The following is a 22643-nucleotide window of genomic DNA, read 5'->3' as shown; positions in this document are numbered from 1 at the left end:
TTGAATTTCTGCAAAAAAATTTCACTATTTATAAAAACAATTGAATCCTTCCAAAAAATGCTATTATTTATGAAAATAATTTAATTCTTGTGAAGAATTTTATTAAAAGTTTTGAAATTAATAATCATTAATAATTAATTATTTACTTAATAAGTAATAAACATTTAATCAGAAATTTAAAATTATAAAAATTTAAGAGAAGTTTAATAATATTTTTAGACTTTAAATTTTAAAAATTAAATTATAATTACGGTCACTAACTTCCCTTGATTATTTTCGAAAAATTTAAATAAAATTCTTTAAAAGAATTCAATTATTTTTCAAAAAATGTAAACAAATTTCAATTATTTAAAAAAATTTCAATTATTTGTTTAGAAAAATTCAATTATCTTGAAACAATAGAATTAAAAAATTACAACAATCTTATTTTTCAGAATTAAAAAAAAAATTTGCGAAAGTTCAATTTATTAAACAATTTTAAGTATGTATATTTTTTTAAATTAACTAATAAAAATTTTAATTATTAATCTTCGCAGTAAGAAACATGAATACATTAGAATTTAACTCTTTATAATATTCAATTATTAATCAATTATTAAATTAAAATACTTTGAAAATTCTGTTTGTTAAAAAGTTTCTAATTAAATTCTTTAACAAATTTAATTACATATTTTCAGTCGAATTGATTTTTTACTATCAAATTAATTATTTTTAACTAACTTAAATTTAGAGAACAGTATAAATACCTATAAAAATATTTCTATTAACTCCATATTTTTTTAAAAATTTATTTACATAATATGTTTGAATTGGTGACTGATTTTTTACTATCAAATTAATTATTTTTAACTAACTTAAATTTAGAGAACAGTATAAATACCTATAAAAATTGAAATAAAAAGTGATTTTTTAAAAACAAATTAAAATAATAAAACTTTTTTAATTTTGGTAAAAAATTCCCGGTTTGGTATAAAATTCCCGGCTAATTCCCGGTTATTTCCCGGTTTTCCCGGAATTCCCGGTTAGTAGACACCCTGTTAAATTAAAATATGGTTAAGTTTTAAAATAAATTTTTATTTATTATTTTGGGTATGTCTATATAACAATTTATTTATATATATACATAAATTAGCTCATTTTTAACAAATATAAATAAAAAAGTTGTATTATCTAAATTACTTCCATGTTTTTTTATTAAATTTTTATAGCTGTCAAACTAACCTTTTCTCTGTGCTACTCATCAACTTAAAAATTAAAATTCTAAGTTAAATTCAAAAAATTTTTGAAAATAATTCGCAAAAAGGGAATTTTACAGATATTAAACATCAATTCTACAAATTATGAGATTTTTCTAAAAATAGGCTGCAACAACTTTTGGTGTAATACAATGGATTGACTGTTTATGATAATTGTGACCATAATATCACTTTCTGATCAAGAATCGAATATGCGACACGTTATCGAGCAATTTAATTGATCGAAAAAACTACTAATATGCTTAAATCTATCTTAAACCCTAACCATTCATTTCTCTCAGTGCATGTAAACAGCATATTAATTTTATAAAGTCTTATTGAAATAAAGGCCCCTTGGACGTTCTATCATTAAGGCAAATAAGTATAAAAGAAGTTTTCATGTCACAGTTTCACTTAAGTAGAACAAATCTTGCATAGTCAGACCGTTGATAACTGAGGAAAAGCATATAAAAATAGTTCTTAAATTCATTTCTTCTTTTCCTTCTTTGTGTGTAAGATCGGTGATATGCATATATATGTAAAAATAAACCTCATTACTTTCACTAGTTTTCTATTTATATGTTAATAACTTGTATAAATGTATATAATTTTATTTTTTCAAAATTTTTGTTCTCATTTTTTTAAAAATAAATGTTTATGATGAATCTATTATTTTTAATAATTTTATATTAAATGTACTGAATTATTTATCGAAAATCTAAAAAGAAACAGTTCCATTGATGACTTATGGCCCAAGAATTCAACCTACTAAAAATTCTTGTATACCTTCACAGTAATTTTTTACAGTTGGGATATACGTATTCGTTTTCATTAGTGAAAGTCTCTTCAGTTAAAAAGCTACAGACCTGGCAAAGATGCTAAATCTATGATACTTTTTAACGGTTTAATCTGCTAATTTTAGAGGTCATTCAGATATTCTGGCACACATTTTTTTTAAAATAAAATATTTATTTTTTATTATTTATAAAATAATTTTTTCAGCCGTATATTGAAATATTATTTCTGAAATTTTAATCTTGAAGCTATATAAAATAATAATAACAATAATAGTATTCAATACCCAAAGTTAGAGTAGCTGATCGGTTTCTTAAGAGGGAGTCTGGTCAAGCCGAGGGTTTTTTACAATGCGTTTTTACTAATGATATTATATATTTTTATTAACTAAAATTTTTTTACATAAAAGGGAACATATTGAGAAGAAAATTTAAATAAAAAAATTAATTTAAATACAAATATAGGTATAAATAGATATAGTAGTGACAAGCCTAGGGGTCGTTAAATAATTGTCGGGAGCTCTGGAGTCCATAAAAATCGTCTAAAACATAAATCTTAAAAATTTTTGATTAAAATATGATTGTAAAGGTGTATTTCAACTATACGACTATAAATTATAATGTATCTTTAATCGGGTCAGCGTGTCTCATAATAGGGCCTTTTACTTTAGTACTCAATTCTTTAAAATATGGAAGAAAAATTCTAAAAAAGATATCTTGAAATGAAAATCATATTTTGGTTTTATCATCTAAAATTAAAAATATATAGGAGAGAATCGTAATGGTCTTTAAACATTAAAGAATAAGTTTCTATACTTGAAAAATTTCATTATAAATATTTTATTATAGAAAAAAAATGCTAAAAGTAGAGAATTTTTCAGAAAAACAAAAAAAATTACATTTTTAAAAAAATTATAGTCCTTGTAATTTTTAATATTTTTAACATTATTTTAACATTTATTTTACATTTGTATTCTTGAATATAGTGGTACAATAAAATAAAAATAAATTTTATACTGTAGTTTGTAAAAGAAGCATTTTTTGCAAGTTGATGGAGGTGGTTTTTATTTTTTGACGAGATCTATAGGCGACAACTGATTGGAGCATTATACTCGGGGAACATTGGAACTATTAGAACCTAAAACAATTACTTTTAGGTCATAAAACCTCTAATTGTTACAATTTTTTAAAGAAATTTAAGTTTAAACTAAAAGACAGGGTCACACAGACCCTGTATATTTCCCGAGGGTTAAAATTAGAAAGTAGAAAATATTTTGCACATTTTCTGCTTCTCAATTACAATATTCATAAACAAAGTACAAGTTTTAAGTAAAAAAGAATGTTGTAAATCAAATTTTGTTTAAGAAATTTTAAATTTATTTTGGAAAAAATATTTTAAAAATTTCTATTTGTTAAAAACGATTGTAAAATTATTCGAAAACATCAATAACTTCTTTTTTAAATAAATATTTAAACATTATTATTTTTCCACAGGAATCAAGATTTTCAAAAATTTCAAATTCAAACCTTCTTGAAATTTAACAACTTTTAAGAATATTTATTATAAAACATGAAGAAATTGATTACTCCGAGTCTTCGACTCGGAGTGATCGTTTTCTTCATTTTTTATAATAAATTAAAGATAACCGAGTGATAAAATCATTATTTTATATAATAGGAATATTTATACTGTAATTTTGTCAAAATTATTTTCATCATTTTAATTCAATTGTTATTTTCTATAATTTTTATATGAAATTATTTTTTGAGAATTTTCAAACCCATTTGATTACAATTCAATTTTACGAAATTTCAATTATTCAGAAATTCTTTAATTAAATACGTACACTGAGAAAAAAACTGTTGGCCCAATAGCACCAATGCTATTGAATTTAATTTTGTTAAGAGTATAATTTCTGTATTGAATTGAGAAAATATATGTTAAAATATAATAATTCATAATTTAGAACATAGAAGCATAATGTTGTCTAATAAAACATGTAAAATGGTTGAGATGTAGGGTTGATACAATTTTATTCAAAAAATATTAGTTAGTTTGAAATAATTGTTGCCATTATTTTAAATACCATTTTGTTAAATTATTAAATAGTATTTACAGTTTGTATATAGATGTACATTTTAGACGATAAAATATGCTTTTGAATCAATAGCACGTGCTTTTGTTATTACAAAAGATGCGTATTCGAATACGTTCAAAAACAGATGCTATAGAATTGACAGTGCCATGCTATAAAATTGACAGTACCGTGCAGTAAAATTGTAGTCATACTTATTTAAATTAAAGATGTTAGGTATTGTTTTGTTGAAATGATTTTTCAATATGAAAACATATTTCTACTATTTAATAGAATTTGCATTTCATATAAAAATATCATGTCTTAAACTAAAAAAAATAATTTATTTAACAATGATAAAAATAAAGATTAAAGAAGATTTATAAAATAAGGTAATTAGGTTATTAAAAATTTTTTTCACTGAATATTTCCTATGCCTACTTAAAAAATTAATTTTTTCTCTCACAAGCGGTGATAATTTCATCAGTTTTGTATATACCTAAGGAAGTTCAAATCAACATCATTCAAATGTATTATGATTGTATGTATGCATGTGTAATGTCAAATAGTGTGTTAAGTTTATATTGTGATAAATTATGAGTTTAGGTCAAGTTGTGATTTTCTATCTCAAATTGTGTATGTTGTCTGCAAAACTTCAAAAAAGTGTATCTTGAAATAAGATTCAGATGTATAAGAGAGCAAAGATATGTTTATTTCTTAAAACATTTTTTTTTATAAAAGCAACAGTTTCGATCATTGAAAGTCGCTCTGTAAGCGCAAAAATTTAGTATTAAGTAATTTTAAGAATGTTTGTAAAGAAAAAAAATTTTCTACGGTTATAAAACACTTTTATAGCCAAGATTGTAGGCTTAAGACGGGTGTATAAATAAATAATTATTACATACAATTTATTTAAATCTATAGAGCAATAACACAGCCACACAAAAAAAAAAAAGTTCTGATCTGGGGGTCTCACTATGTAGACTTTATGTTTTTTGGGTCGCTGAATCCGAATCCGAGGTCCATTTAACCCCATCAGATCAGGATTTTGACATAACCTCAAAAAACCAATATGGCGGACACATTTTTGAAAAGTTCATCGGATTCGCTTGAAATTCGTTACTCGGGGGTTTTTGGGGTCGCTGATTACGAATTTGAAGTCTGATTTCAAAAATTCAAAATGGCGGATCCAATATGGCGGACAAGTTTTTGAAAAATTCATCGGATTCGCTTGAAATTCGTTACTCTGGGGTTTTTGGGGTCGCTGATTACGAAATTGATGTCGGTTTTTCAAAATTTTGAATTTGAAAAAATTTTGAAAAAAAAAAAAAATTTGAATTTTGAAAAACCGACATCATTTTCGTAATCAGCGACCCCAAAAACCCCAGAGTAACGAATTTCAAGCGAATCCGATGAATTTTTCAAAAACTTGTCCGCCATATTGGATCCGCCATTTTGAATTTTTGAAATCAGACTTCAAATTCGTAATCAGCGACCCCAAAAACCCCCGAGTAACGAATTTCAAGCGAATCCGATGAACTTTTCAAAAATGTGTCCGCCATATTGGTTTTTTGAGGTTATGTCAAAATCCTGATCTGATGGGGTTTAATGGACCTCGGATTCGGATTCAGCGACCCAAAAAACATAAAGTCTACATAGTGAGACCCCCAGATCAGAACTTTTTTTTTTTGTGTGGCTGTGTAATCAATAGCACATGTTATTGAACCAACAGTATATTTGTATTCGAACGATATTTAATATTCAATTATTATTTAAATATTTGAATAATTTGAATAATAAATATTCAAATCTAAAATTTTAACTGAAATTAATTTTTAAATCAATTTTTATTAGAAAATTCTACGAGAATTCAATTATTTAAATGCAAAAATAAATAATTTATTGAATAATTAAATATTTCTTAAAATTGAATTCTCATAAAGAATTTTATCAAAACATTTTTAAATAATTGATTTCTTTTGACGATTTTTAATAAAATTGTTAAGAACAATTACATTTTTCGAAGAATTCGATTAAAATTGTATTAAAAATAATTGAAATTCTGCGATAAGTTTTATATTTATGAAAATAATTGAATTCCTAAAAAAAAATTTATTATTTATAAAAATAATTCAATCCCTGTGTAAAAAATTTTATTATTATTGAAAATAATTAAATTATTGCGAAGAAATTTATAAAAAAAATTTAAATAATAAAATTCATATAAAATTGAACAAAAATTTTATTAAAAATTGTTCAAAAATTGAATTTTGCCAAGAATTTTGTTAAAATTCTTAAAATAATTGAATTTTGGAAAAGAATTTGATTACTTTTGAAAATAATTGAATTTATGCATTCATTTATAATTTTTTCCAAATTCAATTTTTTTTAGTGTTTTTGAGTACCTAAAATTCGTCTATAAATCCACTATTTTTAATGATTAATTAAATATATATTAAAAATTTAACAAATTTCAGAAGAATCTGAATTATTAAAATTTTTAAAAATCTAAGTGATCTTTAAAATTTCTAATATAATAAAATTCATTGAAAATTGAAATTTTATAAAATTTCAATATTCATCTATTTATGAAAATTGTAAACGCAACTCTTTGAAAATTCAATTCATTTTAAACTACATAAGTAAAATTATACCAGAACTTAGACTTTTGTGTATGCTTTTGATTTTTTTCAATATTTCTCATAAGTATGCATTAACCCTTTTTTTGCTTATAATAATTTTTACTTTCATTTTTAAAATATAATTTAATATGAAAATGAAAAATGTTTTTAAGTATGTTTATGTACCATACAAGAAGAAACCACATGCGCGTTATTTTAGCTGGTAATATTAATAATTATAATATTAGACATAATTGCAGTGTTGGTGATTTTTGTAAATTTCAAAATTATCCTTACTCTATAGTATATAGATGTTAGACATTAAATTGCTAACTTTTTAAAATTTATTATTGTAAATTTATTCGTTCAATTCATAAGTCAATATTAATTTCAGATTATGAAATTAAATATTTTTCAACAATATATATATATATATATATATATATATATATATATATATATATATATATGTGTGTGTGTGTGTGTGTGTGTGTAAAGCAAGAAAACCACATTTTATTAAGATGAAAAAAATTTTAATTTTGCATTTTCATTATATATTTTGAACTTGTTCTTTCAATAAGAAATGTTTTCCTTTTTCAGAGAACAAACGCATTAGTTGCTGATAAACAACGCACAGAGAAAATGTCGAAGAGGAAAGGAAAGCACGAGGAGATCTGCTGAAATGAGATTATATGCAGGGCGTTTGTGTTTCTCGAAAGCGAGAAACCGCGTGTCCACGTGGAGAGTACGAATCAAATGAGAATTGAAGATACAAAAAGAAGGAGAGCGGAAGAGTTTAAAAGAGGTGGAGGTAGTTGGTATAAAAGGGTCGTTGAACAGAGCTTCGTCTGTTTCACACTCTCACCTCGTTGTACGACGGATCCTGATCCTGGAAAACGCGTTTCCGATACGACTCCCTCTTCGGCAGGACGTCCGGAATTAATAATTAAGAATAATTCTTCGCGCTGGTTCAAGAGGGAGAGGCCACGAAAGGTGAGTTTCGCGGCCTAAAATCATAATCGGATTTTTTTCTTAATTCAATCGTTTTTTTTTTGTCCAGTTCGTGTTTCTTCTTTTATTTTAAAAATTACTATACAATTGTGCTACGGTGTGAAATATACGTAGTTTCTTTTTAAATCACAATTTTACCCCCTAAAAGGACATACTTTGTGATGAAAGTGATAAACGCGTAAAGTGACACTTTTTGAAGTGCAAAAAAAGGTTGAGAAAGGGATTTCGATATATATTTTTTTAAATTTGTTTAGAAATTCTTCTGAGAATACTGGTAGGTGATTTATTTGTAGACAATAATTTTGGCGTAAGTAGCAGAAGATAAAAATTCACAATTTTTTTCTGTAAACAGAAATTTAATTATGTATACTCGCTTAATATTTAGCTTACATATTACTTTTTTATATTGTTGTTTCTTATTGATTTTTAAATTCTCAATAATTAAAGTGATTAAATTTTTCGTTTTGACTATTCAGTGATAATTTTTTTTAGGAAAACAAAGTCTTTTCAATAAAATGAATTTATTTTCTTATACTTTTTGGAAATTAAACAAATTTCACGATCGTTTTCATTTAAAATAAAAATGTACTATTCATTTATATTGTGTTTATTAATTCTTAGTTCATTTTATATAATTCTATTTATATTTATTTAACACCGATCTTTGAAGACGTAAATGCAAATTCAGTCAAAAAGTAGTGGATATTTTAAACTTTCTCACTCAATAATATCAAAACAGGCGCCTAACGCCCTTGTTGCTTCCAATGCTTCAATTAGTAATAATTAATTCCACCTTTAAATATAAATTGGTAGTAACATATTTCTTCTTTCTTTTAAATATTTTAAATAACTAAAAATTAGCTATCCATATAAAAGCAAACTCATTTTTCTCCGTGCAGCACTCAAAAATGGCAATTTTTCTGTTTAAAATTTGTAAAGCTTTCAGAGAATTTTATTTTTTTAATTAAAAAAACTTAATACAGGAGACAATTTTTTCTTAACAATAATGAAGGTATTTGTTCATTATCAATTTATTTGTTATTACGGACGACCTAACAGTCTTTTCTATAAAAAGACAGGCACTAATTTAGTATCGATTTTGGTACTAAATTGTCCTTTGGTTCCATTTCAATACTGAAATCAGCTCTAATTTAGCACTTTTCTTCTACAGTGATGAAATTCTAAATCAAAGTTTAAAAATATCCAAATTGCAAAAAAAATTATACAATAACTTTTTGTGTGGAAAATAAAAAATTGTGTATTCTAATCTTTTTGTTACTGTCATATGAATAAAAAAAGCATCAATTCACGGATAACTTTATTTAATGTGAGATAATTTGTTTATACCATCCGGATAGGGTAGGATCACTTTATAGGTGTTTGAAAGTATGTAGGACAAACTAATAACAGTAAAGAAGAAAAAAACTTGTTTTTATATATTCAAAAACACTTGAGGTGAAAGTGGTATCATTCAAAAACGAGAAGAAAGAAATTAAATTCACCCAAATTTACAAGAACCTATTTTCAAAATAGCTAATAATGGAAATTATTTAATTGGTCTTAGAATCCCTAACATACGTAATTAAAATGATTTAATTGAAATAAATTTTTTTTTTAAATTAACAGTTTAATATTAATATAAGTACTGATGCACGAAAAGGCTTGATTCATTGAGTTGTACAAATAATATATTAAACATAAATATGAGAATATATAATAGAAAAACAAAAAGAATATTTTATTTTGAAAATAAAAAAATATTTTTTTATGATTATTAATGTTTACAGAGCCATGAAGTTAGTGGCGGTGTTAGCACTATTGTGCTGTTTGATGATTGGCGCATTGGCGTCACCTGTACCACAACAAGTTGAAAGTAAAGTGGTTGCTGAGGAAGTAAAGGCAACAGGAAGACAAGCTGCAGCAGTTTCATCAGCCCCTCCAGCGGCTGAGGAAGACGATGATGATGACGACGACGACGACGATGATATTGATTTAATCCCAACGGACGACGACGACGATGACGACGACGATGATGATGATGATGATGACGATGATGATGATACTGACGGAGATTACCTTGACAGACTCCTTGATGGTATTCTTGGAGGTAAGTTGGTCAACTTTACTAATATTTTATCTTCAAAATCGCTCATGTGATATCGATTTTTTTTAAAAAGTATGTCAATTGACTTATGCAAAATATATGAATAAGAATTATTTTAAAAAGAGATATTCGATATAAATTTATTGATTTTTTTTAATGGATATGAGAGGTTCCTTTTTTCGAAATCTATGGATTATAGCGGCATTATGTTTATGATGATGGCAAATTCCAAAGCCAGGGCACAAACGCACCGTTATACTCATACGAGACATGTGTTTGCCTTTCGTTACTTGCCACGAGAGATCTAACGGTACACGAAGCTTTGCCCTGCCCGAATTAACATAATCCAGACAGCTCGGTGCGTCGTCCTCTACGAGAATTTCTATGCGCTACTTGTTTTTCATTGACACACATACCTTAAAGGTCGTTTCCAGTCCAAAATTGGAAGACTACTACTTCTTCTTGTTCTTTTAAATTTATATTCCTTTCGATCTGGAGCAAGTTCAGCGAATGCGGAAGTTCCTTTATTAGTCTTTCTTTATCTTTCACTGTCTCCTATTCTTCCTCTTCTTCAACTTTTGCTCTTTTTTTCTTTTTCTTACTATTATTTTCACGTCCTTTGTCTTTTTCTTTACTTTTTTACGAAGAAAAGGTCAATTTTACAAAGACATTAAATATTAACGTGTCAATTCTTATACTGACGTATTAAACAGAGGCGCTGAAAAGTAGAACATGTTGAAGTAATTTATCATATCGTTATAATCTGAAGAGATTGCAGCCGGAAGAAAACCGTTCGACCAAACGAGATAATAGAGGAAGTTTTATGTTTATATATAATATGTCTATGCATTCTTCAGGCATCCTTCATTCATTTGATTCAGAAAGCTTGTTGAAATAAAGAATTTATTTATTGTTACATAAATGTTTGTTGGAATTTTTAGATGACGACGATGACGATGACGATGATGAGACTCCAGCGGCAGCGGCGCCGGTTGCGGCTCCTGCACCCGCAGCGTCCGTTGTTCAACAAGCCGCACCGAGTCCAGCAATTCCAGCGGCAGTTCAAGCCGATTTAAACGCAATTGCTGTTGAAGATGCCGCTGACGAAGCATCATCAGAGGCATCAAATGAAACCGACGCTGGCACTTACGAGGATGACACACCCGAAGGCCAAGCGGCGTCGACAGTTCCCGAAGTGTTTGCCGAACTTGAGCCTGCTGCTCATCAGGTTGTCTTGAATTCGGTAGCAGTCGCACCTGCACCGGCGCCAGTTGCATCATCTGATGACGACGACGACGACGATGATGATGATGACGATGATGACGCAATTCCTGGAATTGAAGACGACGACGACGATGATGATGATGAGGATGAAGATGACGAAGAATCAGACGACGACGACGATGATGACGATGATGTCACTGATGCAGAGGATGTCGTCGATAGCATTACTGAAGCGCGACAAGCACGTGAGTTCAAGGGAAAGACCAAGAAACACACTAACACGCGCAAACACGCACGCAAATCCGCCATCCACCATTTGAATCAGTAAGAACGTTTCGCACACAAAAAAAGGTTCAACAAAACCCTTTATTCGATTTTCCTCTCTAGAGTAGCGAATTTACATTCGTTTCATTATTTTCATACTATGAGGCTTTAAAGAAACACGCACGGGAAGAAGTGAGAGGCAGATTTTCATTCATTTCTTTACTTCTGACAATTAATACAATTAATACAATTAATAATACGACAATGAAAGACTGGAAAATTATTTTATAAATTGATTAAACATTTACCTTTTTTGCTTTGGTTAATTGAAGTAAATTTTATCTATTTATTTATAATGAACTAATTTTTTCCCAATTCAATATTATTTATAAATTTATTCATAACTTAACCCCTTAATATCTATTCTGTTCGGCAAACCTTTGCCATGGCACTTAAGGGGTTAAGTTTATAAAGTTGTAAATTTATCTCGTCTTTCTTTTAAATATTCATTAATTTGTATCAGAAAAGACAGGAATATACAAAATTAGCTTCTTCTGATTCAACAAAAATTCATAGACAATTACAAACTTGTTATTGTTTAAATTGAGTAATTGTGATGTAAGTTTGTTGAATTAATTAGAAAGTTCTTGGATGTAAATAACAGAAACAGTAATTGTAAACATTTTTTCAAACAAAAGATGAATCATTTTAAAGTTCTTGGAAATGAACGCTTATCGATATTTTCTGTAGTCCATTTATTAACGTATTTATAAAAATTTATTTATATATATATTTATTTATTTATTTATTTATTTATTTATTTATCATCTTCAAATTTTTTCATCTTGAAGAATTAACAATTTCCATTTATCATAGTTTTTAAGCCTGCCATATCTCGATTTTTTCCCGTGGAATGTCACAGAATTATTTATTAAACGAATTAAAAAAAAAAGAAAATTAAATTTAAAAAAATGAATATTCTTTTCAAAAATTAAAAATTTTTTATTACTTGGAAAAATATAATTTTTTCTAAATAGGTCTTGTTTTATTGAATAAGATGTAGAGCTTATAATTTTTTATATATAAATAATAGTAGTAAAGAAAAATTTTAAACAAAAAAAATAATTCTGTGAAATAAAAATGAAGACAACATTACAGATAAAAATACTCAATTAAAACGGAGTTAAAATTTTCAAAATTTAAAAAATCTCTTTTGAAATAGAAGATCATGTTTGATCGTAATTTTTCATCATCGAAATAATATATCCGGTTAAAATTTAATGAAGAAAGAAAGAAAGAATGATAAAAGCCGATCTTGAAATGATGATTCGGGGTGCGGCTATTGGTTATTCCGCAGAAAAATTAAATATCCTTTCGCCTCGGAAAAAATAGGCAATGGGAGCGGAGAAAGTCTGAAAATTTGGGCCACGTTGACCCACCTCTTAATAATCGTTTACTTTTTTTTCATTTCACATTTTTCCATTTCTCAAACATTTAAAATGACTGAATTTTTTTTTAATTTCATAAACACATTAATTTATTTATTTTTATTCCTTTATTATATTATAATTTTTGCATGAGTTAAGAATTTTTATTTAGTAACAACTTTAAATAAAAATGCTTACCTTTTGAATAATTAATTACGAGGTGGGTGAAGGAGCCCCGAAGGGAAGTAATTTACGTTCTTACCTCGATTATTTATATTTTAATAATAATCAAAAAAAAAGTTCCCGCTGCTCTTTGTTTAACGACATATAGATTATTTAAGTTTCGTGTTTTAGTATTTATTTTATTTATTTGCGATTAAATTATTTATTGATTATTTTAATTATTTGCAACATGATACACTCGCAATTGATTTAAATCCATGACAAATGAAATTTTAAAAAAATGAATTGACCAGAGACAAAAAAAGGACAGTATAGTTTTTTCAACGACGAAAGAAAAGGTAGCATTAAAATGTGTAGGGTCGGTGACGTCACGTCACGTCCTTATATTTTGCAAAAAAAAACGTAATGTCAGGCATTCTACCCTTTATTTTTAGAAATAATTGTTCTCGTCATAATATTGATGTCATGTGCCTTATGTGGATTAGTTATCCGTCGATATATTTATACATATTTTTTTAATTTATTTAATTAAAATAATGAGGATGAGAGTTTTAGGTGCCTGTATGCGCGTGTGTGTGAGAAAAAACAGACAAAACAGTAATACAAAAGAAAAGAACAGTTAAATCCAAAAATGAAACAAAAAAATAGTTTATCTATACAAAAATATGTAGAACCTCCGATTTATTATTTATTTTCAATTTTCGTCGATTTTTATTTATGTCCAACATCGATTTACGAAACCTGTACAGAAAAACATTGTCCAATTTTGGATTTATAAATATAGATAATTTATTGTTTTTACCAAATTGTGTTTGCATTTATTTCACTTTTTTTTGCAAAAAAGGAAAGCACGTTTTTTAAAGAAAACATTTTTAATCTAAAAATTTTTATTTTTGAACGTGAACAAAGTCCAGAGACACAAAGTTACAGGTCATCTTTTACATATAATAATTGAGGGATATTAAATTAGGCACAGAGAATAACTTGAGTTAAAAACATTTTCAAGTCAGGTACGATTCCCGAATAAACTTTTATTTTAAGCATTACTCATTATCAGAATTCGCTCTCAGCGTGACGTACCGACCTACCTTTGCGTTTTAATGCTCGTTTCGTTTATGAAAAAAGTTGTATAATTTGATTAAAAAAGAAATTAAACCATAGGAATTTGCAGAGAAAGTACAAGTAGAAAGTTATAATTTTGAAGATACACAACAGTAGTTTAAATTTCTTGGTGTTACGAGTGTAACATGTTTTCGGGTCACTTAAGTCCAAAAACTTCGACTTTGATCTTTTAAGGTTTTTATCTTTTTTAATGTATTCATTTGTTCTCAAGAAATCACTTCAATTTAGACAAGTGACAGATGACAGTAACAAAGTGTAACTGGACAGCGTGCAAAACTGATTTTATCCGCATTTTTATTTTTCTCATAATGAAAGCACAGTAGGAAAAGAATAGATGACATTTTCTAAAACAGTAAAATTCAATTTTCCAATTTAATCAAATTTGATGACATTTAATTTCTTCATTTTTAAATTATAAACAATTTTAATACAAAAAAATTTAACAATGAAAAAATTAATAATAAAAGAATAATATTAAAAAAAAATTAATGGATCAAAAAATATTTGTAAAATTAGCATTACTGAAAGTGTAAATATAGAAAATAATAGATAAATGTGAACATTGATGTTAAAAAAAGTAATTTTCAAGTTTATGTATTATTTTCGTAAACTATTTTTTTTTTGAAAAAAGTTAATTATATTCAGTTGAAAAAGGAAACTTTCATCGAATTCTGTATACGTATTATACTTGAAAGAGGCCAAACGAATCGTTATTTTTTTAACAGCTTTCACCCCATTTGTTTGAAGTTCTTTTCGTGTTGTTCAGAAATGGGAGCAGTGACCCGGAGAATGCTGAAGATTGATCAGGGATTCCTTTACCACGACCCTGACCTACAAATTATTTCTGGGTCATGGACAAACTTTACTGACTGACAATTACAAACTGTCAATCAAAAATTGTGGAAATTTTCTATTTCAAACAAAATTATTGTACCTATATATTTTTTTCAAACTTTTTTCCATATTTCAAGTTTTGTTGGAAATATTTTTTCTTCTTGAAAATTTAAAATCAAATATACAAATGAGATTTTTTTCAGTTTTTATTCAGTATGGCATATTGTAGAAAAATTGCCTTTATCCTTTTACTGACTGAAAAAATGAATATCAATTACAAAAATGTCTGCGTCAATACTAATTTTGAAACTGTAAAATAAAATTTTCTTTATGAAGGGGAAATCTCTGATCGACAGATAAATTAGAGAATCAGAAGGATTCGATGAAAGTGTCTCTCTCCCACCTCGAAAGGCGTAAAATGCAACTGTGCTGTCTAGGTAGGTCGGTAGGTGAAGAGGAAGCGAGTTGTGACCCAGATGGAAGACCTGTTTGGTTACAAGAATTCCGGTAGACCGGTAAATACCGTTAACATTGTTTCTTCAAAGTAAGGCGTATACGTATATCGTTAACAGGTCTCAACTACTTCCTCTTAATCCGCGATGTCCTATCATCCTACTCAGCATTTGACATTTCAATAAATACATATATATTTCTTTCTCTTACATTTTTCATCGTTTTTTTATTAATCATTTTTCTTTATTGCTTTCCTTTTACTTTTAAGTACTTGAATTTTTCAAACAATTACATTTTTTATTTTTCTTCCTCTTTTTATTATATGATTTTCTTCATTTCTTTATTTATTTAAATTATCTTTTTCTTTTTATACATTTCTTTTTTTTATCTGCACCTGTGTATAACAGTAAAAAGATGATAAATGATTACCTCTAAAGTTGAATTTCTTACATGGAAAACTGTGCGTAAAGTGCCACTTTTTAACAGTGTTTACAGTATTTATTATTTATTTATTTTCCAATAATGTGTAAAGTAATTTTTTGTGCGTAAAAGTTCTTAATATATATGTATATAAAAATACGTATGTATATAATAATATGTATATACGTATATACAAATGTACAACTACAATTAATTTTCCCTACAACTACCCCGATTGAAAATTTATGTAGGTATACATTATGAATATGTGCGTGTTTCTGGCGCATAGCACAAGTTCACGAACTGAGCTTGTACATGTTCAGCCACCTGTTAATTTAATTGAACCATTTCAAGAATTCGTTATAAACGATACCATCCCTATTAAAACTAATCACGTGTAATTGCATGTGTAGATGTGGACATGTAAATTTAAACCTCTTTTTAAAAAGGCACGACCTTAGATTTATTTTTAGCAACAGTATTGTCAAACTTAGAATAAAAGTAAAAAAAATTCTTCTACGAAATGGTAGGTTTTATAAACATCTCCCGAGAGATGGTATATAGTTTATACGGTTTTATCGAATAGGTGTATTTTTTAAAATAAACTTTTGAAATGGTATCGTTTATGACGAATTCTTGAAATGCTACAGTTTTCCACCAAGCAGACGAATATTTAAATTCACGTTCATTTTCATTTCATTTAGCAATGTATATTGCAATATAGTTGCTATATACTTTCACCGCCAGGTAACGAAAGTGCCTTCTCTCGCTGCTAAAATGATCCTGCTCTCTAAATCTGAATATATGTGAAATAAATCATATTTATCGCTGAGAATCAGTGAAATTTCGCTAATTCAAATTTAGAGAGCAAAAGTAAAATCTCATATAACATCCGATGTGAAATTCCATGTATAATCCTATACATATGTTTCATCATAGAAATCCACAAAGATTTCTATGTAGATACACAAATTCAAATTCCTTATACATGAATTCCTACTTTAAATCCTAGGATTTGTGAAATTGGCAAAGCGTTATGCCAATTGCACATGTTCCTTTCTTTGAATTCCATGTGGATTCTTACATTGATTCTAGGGATTTATATAAGAACCTACCGAACCTACGTACAATCCCTCCTAGTGGGAATTCTCAATAGGGGTAGGAACATTTTTTTCAAATAGGGACCATTCAAGTATTACGTAAGCATTTAAGGGGGCGGGAGGGGTCAAGCTATTGCTTATTTTCATTAGAAAAAATAGCGCTAATGCATGTAAAAAATCTTACAATGGGGAGGAGGGGGTCTAAAAACCTCAAAAATATATGCTTACGTAATACTTGAATGGCCTAATTTATGGCCTGATTTCAGGAACCGTCTCGAAAGTTTACTCTCTAAATCTGAATATGTGAAAATTCACATATTTGTACGTTATAAGTCGTCTTCTCGATCAATAAGTGCATATACACTTATAATAAGTGAAATTTCACTCAGAATAAGTGAAAAATTCACTTATTTATAAGTGTATATGCACTTATTGATCGAGAGGACGACTTATAACGTACAATAAGTGAAATTTCACATATTCAGATTTAGAGAGTAGTTTCGTTTTAGTTTCTGAGTTGATACGAAACTAAATTAACAAAGCGACTTTAGTTTCGAGTCGACACGAAACTAAACAAACAGAATGATTTTAGTTTCGTGTCGACTCGAAACTAAATTAACGTCTAAATATTAGTTTAGTGTCAACTTGAAACAGAAAAATTGTTTCCCTTGACTTACATAACTCGAGCAACTTAAGTAACTAATGTAACTTACGTAACCAGAGTAAATTACGTAACTAGAGTAACTTACGTAATTAATGGAACTTACGTATGTTACGTAAATAGAGTAAATAACGTAACTAAAGTAACTAGAACAACTTACGTAAGTTCGATTAGTTACGTAAGTTACATTAATTACATAAGTTCCGTTAATTACATAAGTTACTTTAGTTACGTAATTTACTATGGTTACGTAGCATACGTAATTTCCATTAATTACGTAAGCTATTCTATTTATGTTACTTACGTAAGTTCTATTTTTTACGTAAGTTACTTTAGTTACGTTATTTACTCTGGTGACGTAACATACGTAAGATCCATTAATTACGTAAGTTACTCTAGTTACGTAATTTACTCTGGTTACGTATTACCCTGGCCATTTTTGTAAAATTATTTAATATCAATGAGTGCCGGGCTGAAAAAGTTTCCTTTTCATCTAAAAAAACAAATACAAAAATAATAAAGTGAATGTGTGAATAATTAATGGACCCAAAATCTGATTGAATGGGAAAAAAGAGATTTTATTGAATTTTTGCAGTAATTTTTAATATTTCTTTAAAGAAAATGGTTCTTTTCTGTGTAGCTATACCAAAAATATAATATATATTTATATTTTATATATATATATATGGGCAATTCCACGTGAGATTTAAGTCGACCTCTTAAAATCGGCCAAACATATTTTTTTCTATTCTGTATCGAAAAAAAAGAAACGTATTTTTTTATTTATGTTTAATTGTCCAAATTTTCGTGTTATGAATTTTCGAAAATTTGGACTTTTAATTGTAGAACTATATTCAGTAGCTTATAAGTCCGAAAATATTGAGTTTAGGAAAAAGTTGTCAAAAAATGAAAGTTTTAGTTTTCTTTCGACTTTTAAGAAATGTAAACACAAAATTTTTTTAAAAATTTTTTATTAAAAAAAAATTTTTTTTTTTATAAACAAATTAATTTTTTTTAACTTTGGGCCGGATTTTTTTTTATTTTTTTTTTATTTTCTTGTACCTTATAATATAGAGAAGATTTTCCAAAATGTCCCGAAATGGGCCTGATGTGTTAAATGAGTTTTAAAATGTTTTTAAAAATCAATTGCAAGCATCACAGTGGGATTTTTTTACAATTAACTTTCTAAAACTGCCTACAGCGTATAATTTTTAATATATTTGAGTGTTTTTTGTTTTAAATAAAAGGGCCTACGCTGTAAACAGTTTTAAAGAGTTAAATGTAAAAAAAATCCCACTGTGATGCTTGCAAGTAATTTTTGAAAATATTTTAAAACTTATTTAACACATCAGGCCCATTTCGGGACTTTTTGGAAAATCTTCTCTATATTATAAGGTACAAAAAAATAAAAAAATAATATAAAAAAAATCCGGCCCAAAGTTAAAAAAAAATAATTTGTTTATAAAAAAAATTTTTTTGTTTACATTTCTTAAAAGTCGAAAGAAAACTAAAACTTTCATTGTTTGACAACTTTTTCCTAAACTCAATATTTTCGGACTTATAAGTTACTGAATATAGGTCTACAATTAAAAGTCCAGATTTTCGAAAATTCATAACTCGAACATTTGGACAATTAAACATAAATAAAAAAATACGTATCTGTTTTTTTCGATACAGAATAGAAAAAAAATATTTTTGGACGATTTTAAGAGGTGGACTTAAATCTCATGTGGAATTGCCCATATTATATAAGAGACTTCTTTCCCTAAAATTTTTTTTTTTAATTCAAAAATTGTTTTGAAGATACGCCATTTTGAATTTTAATATTAATTTTATAAAATTACATTTACAATATGAAAAAAAAAGATTATTAACATAAAAAATATCAAATTAAGAAAAAAAACAATTTAATAAATATTTGCACCAAAGGAACTCAAAGAAAGAAACAGAAGGGAATAAAATAAATACTAATTAACAAACACAAAAAATTCATAGAAAAATTAATTTAGAATTTAATAAAATCAAAATTATTTAACATTATAATCGATCAAATATCAATACGTGTTTCAATTTTCGTTCACACTTGTCGCGTTCAAAAACAAAGATATAATAGCACAAAATCTACCCCCCGCCTCCCCGCACTCCCCGCCTGTGACGTCATGAGGGGAAAGCATATTGAGTAGATGGGATGGTGGGAGCACGACAATCGCAACGTCGCGCTGTAATGTCTCAAGGTTATTTGTGTTTAGTCGCGCGCGTTTGACGAAAAATATATTTTTGATAATATTCAGTAAACAGTTAATCCTAGTGTAAAACTACTAGGCATAAATATTTATTACTACCTAATGAACATTTTTTTCACTGAAAATTTTTCAGATAAACGAAACTCTTGAACTTTGAAAATAATAATTTGACACTGTGCGAGAAAAAAAATAATATATAATTTAACTTATAAAATTATCAGAAAAAATATTTTAATATTAAATAATTTATAAATATTTATAAATAATATTGTACAGTGCACACGGTAATAAAGAAACTGAATATTGTATCAAGATTGACCGAGTCTTGAATCGAGCATGGGACGAACATTGGTGTCCCATGCTGAACCAATATTGAGTGACGACACTGGCATTGATATAGTAGATTAGGCGAGAAGCCTTCCAGCCTTCTGTGGCCGAGCGGTTTAAATGCGTGCGTTGAGAACTTCCGGTATGCGTTAGGGGCGGGGTGCGTGAGTTTCGATCCCACATGCGAGCGAATATTTTTCATTCTTTGTTATAAGCGTTTATATAAAATAATAAAATTGTGTGTTGTGTCGTGAATAAAAAATGTGAACATGTTTATAAATAATTTTAAAAGTATGTTAAAAATCAAGAAAAAAATGTAACGATTAACAGAAAAATTGTCTTTTTTTACTAAAATTATTTTTTTAAATTACTATTCAAATGATATTTATTGTTAGTAATACATTATTATTTATATGAAAATAATATAATTATTACAAATAATAACTTATTGTCATTAAATGTATATATACACACATACATGGATTAAAATAATAACAATAATATTTATTATTATTATTAATAATTCATATATTCACATTATATTGAATAAACGTGAGAAACGAGTAGGGAACAGTGGAAGCAGTCTTGTTTCAGTCCTGCATTAGGCGTCCGCAGCATTGATTGAGCATTGGTGCCAATGCTGAATCAAGGCTCGCGCTGCAGTCTGGAATCGGTGTTACATTAAAGCTTCGATCATTCCTGCTCTCGCTGATTCACTCATGCTCAATCAATGTTGACCAATGCTCGGACAATCTTTATAAAGCCTGAACTCGGCGTCACTTCGCGCCTGGGGTTCAAATAGTACTCACTTTTCTGCGACAGTAATAAATAATTCTATGGCTGATACCTAACGTATGCATCATTCCGTGGGGGATTCGGTGAATGGAGAGTATATCTCACGGCGATGACGCTCTGAATTCACGGGTTACGGATGATGATACTTAGGATGAGTCCAATGATTTTATTCGCAGATTAAAGATCGGTTCCATTTACTTGCCGGAGTACCTCGGACTTCGCCATTCAATTTGCAAGCTTTTAACAATAATTTTAACGACCCGCTGTATAATAACAAAATAAAAAAATAATCTTAAATACGGATTTACAAAAAACAAACAAGTATCACAAAACTAAATCATGACTGTTAATTAATTTTTACATTTCAATTTACAAATGATATTACTATGAAACGACGCTCACCTGTTAACACGGGTTGAGGATTTTTCGTCACACACAAAACGTCTACTTCGTAAGCCCTTACAAGAGAAAATGCTCCTCACACAATGAGCAATATTAGAGATATTAATAATTGATCGTCCCCACTCCTGATTATCACACTCATTCTTACACGAATTTTCTCTTTACATTCAAAGACACACGTTACAAGTTTGAACTTGTATATCTCAAAATTTAGCATCGCAAAAGGGTTTCGAAATTTTTACCACATTTAAAGGGCACCCAAAGAGATATTTTCTCAAAATTTAAAGAAATTCTATGAAAAAACAATTTTTTCAAGAGTAGCAGCCAGAGGATTCGAATTTTTTTTAGCATTGACAAAGATTTTCTATGGCAAAAAGCACCGAAAATTTCTGTAGAGCCTTAAAAATTTCCAAAATTGATGAAGAAATTGTCGTTTATCATCAATTTTTAAAAAATTTAGGAACCGTTTGTACCACAGGCCGACAGTATTTACTAAACAAGAATCAAGCAATATTTTTCCGAAGGTTTTCAACGTGATAATTCCGAATCCAGCGTCATAATAGACCCTGCACGTCAGGTTTTCGAGGTATTTTAACTTAAAAGTGCAAAAGACCAGTTTTTAACATCCAAAGATAATTGTTTTGACAAAAGTTCAATATTGCATCTGAAGACGCTACTTTTCTTCTTTAAAATACATTTTGAAAATTTAAAATATTTCCATTTTCCTCTGAGTAATCGTTCATTCTGTTTACTTTGGCAAATTCTTTGAAAACTGAGTAAAACAGACAAAACTTCGATAATGAAGAAGAATATTACTACAAACCAGAATATAAATTTCAAATACTTCTGCGTATTTTCGGTACAACTAAATGCGAATACGATGTCAGATTTACCAAATCGTCTGCCATATATACGATCCGCTATTTTGAATTTTAGAAATCTGACATAGAATTTGTATCCAGTTATACCGAAAATCTGCATAACCATTTAAAATTTAGATGCTTGTAGTTAAATTCTTCTATATTATCGAAGTTTTGTCTATTTCTCCTCAATTTTTGTAGAATTTGCCCAACTCACTAACAAATGAAGATTTTTTAAATGTCCGAAATGAAAAAAATCGAAAAACTGAGTTTATTCAAAATTTCATGTACCGATTTTTTCTTTTTTGTCTTAAAATTATTGTATGGCTTTACCGAAACGATACTAAAAAAAAATTGGATGGGCAAGAACTTTTGGCTTTTTATTCGAAGCTCACCTTGTTGCTGCAGCTAGTCTTTTTTTACAAAAACTTCAATATCTCCGGAACCAAATGAGTCTTCATCAATTTTGTTTTATTAAATTAAAGGTG

At 27.8% G+C, this 22643-nt stretch overlaps 1 protein-coding gene across 2 annotated transcripts in view; it reads left to right on the top strand.

The window, feature by feature from the left end:
• Nucleotides 1-7547: 7547 nt before the first annotated feature.
• The window catches only part of LOC122502335 (protein bfr2), a 64132-nt gene continuing 49036 nt past the window's right edge, over nucleotides 7548-22643 (top strand). Inside the window, exons 1-3 of one of the 2 annotated variants that reach the window (XM_043612325.1) lie at nucleotides 7548-7718; nucleotides 9524-9843; nucleotides 10782-11309. In XM_043612325.1, the coding sequence (XP_043468260.1) occupies nucleotides 9528-9843; nucleotides 10782-11309 (844 nt within the window). In that variant the 5' untranslated portion in view covers nucleotides 7548-7718; nucleotides 9524-9527. The other variant, XM_043612326.1, reaches the window with a different exon arrangement.

The sequence above is a fragment of the Leptopilina heterotoma genome, unplaced genomic scaffold (assembly GCF_015476425.1).
Source record: "Leptopilina heterotoma isolate Lh14 unplaced genomic scaffold, ASM1547642v1 Lhet_228, whole genome shotgun sequence".
Taxonomy (NCBI): Eukaryota; Metazoa; Arthropoda; class Insecta; order Hymenoptera; family Figitidae; genus Leptopilina; species Leptopilina heterotoma.
The sequence above is the reverse complement of the archived record's forward strand: the minus strand, read 5'-3'. Positions and strand labels throughout refer to the sequence as shown.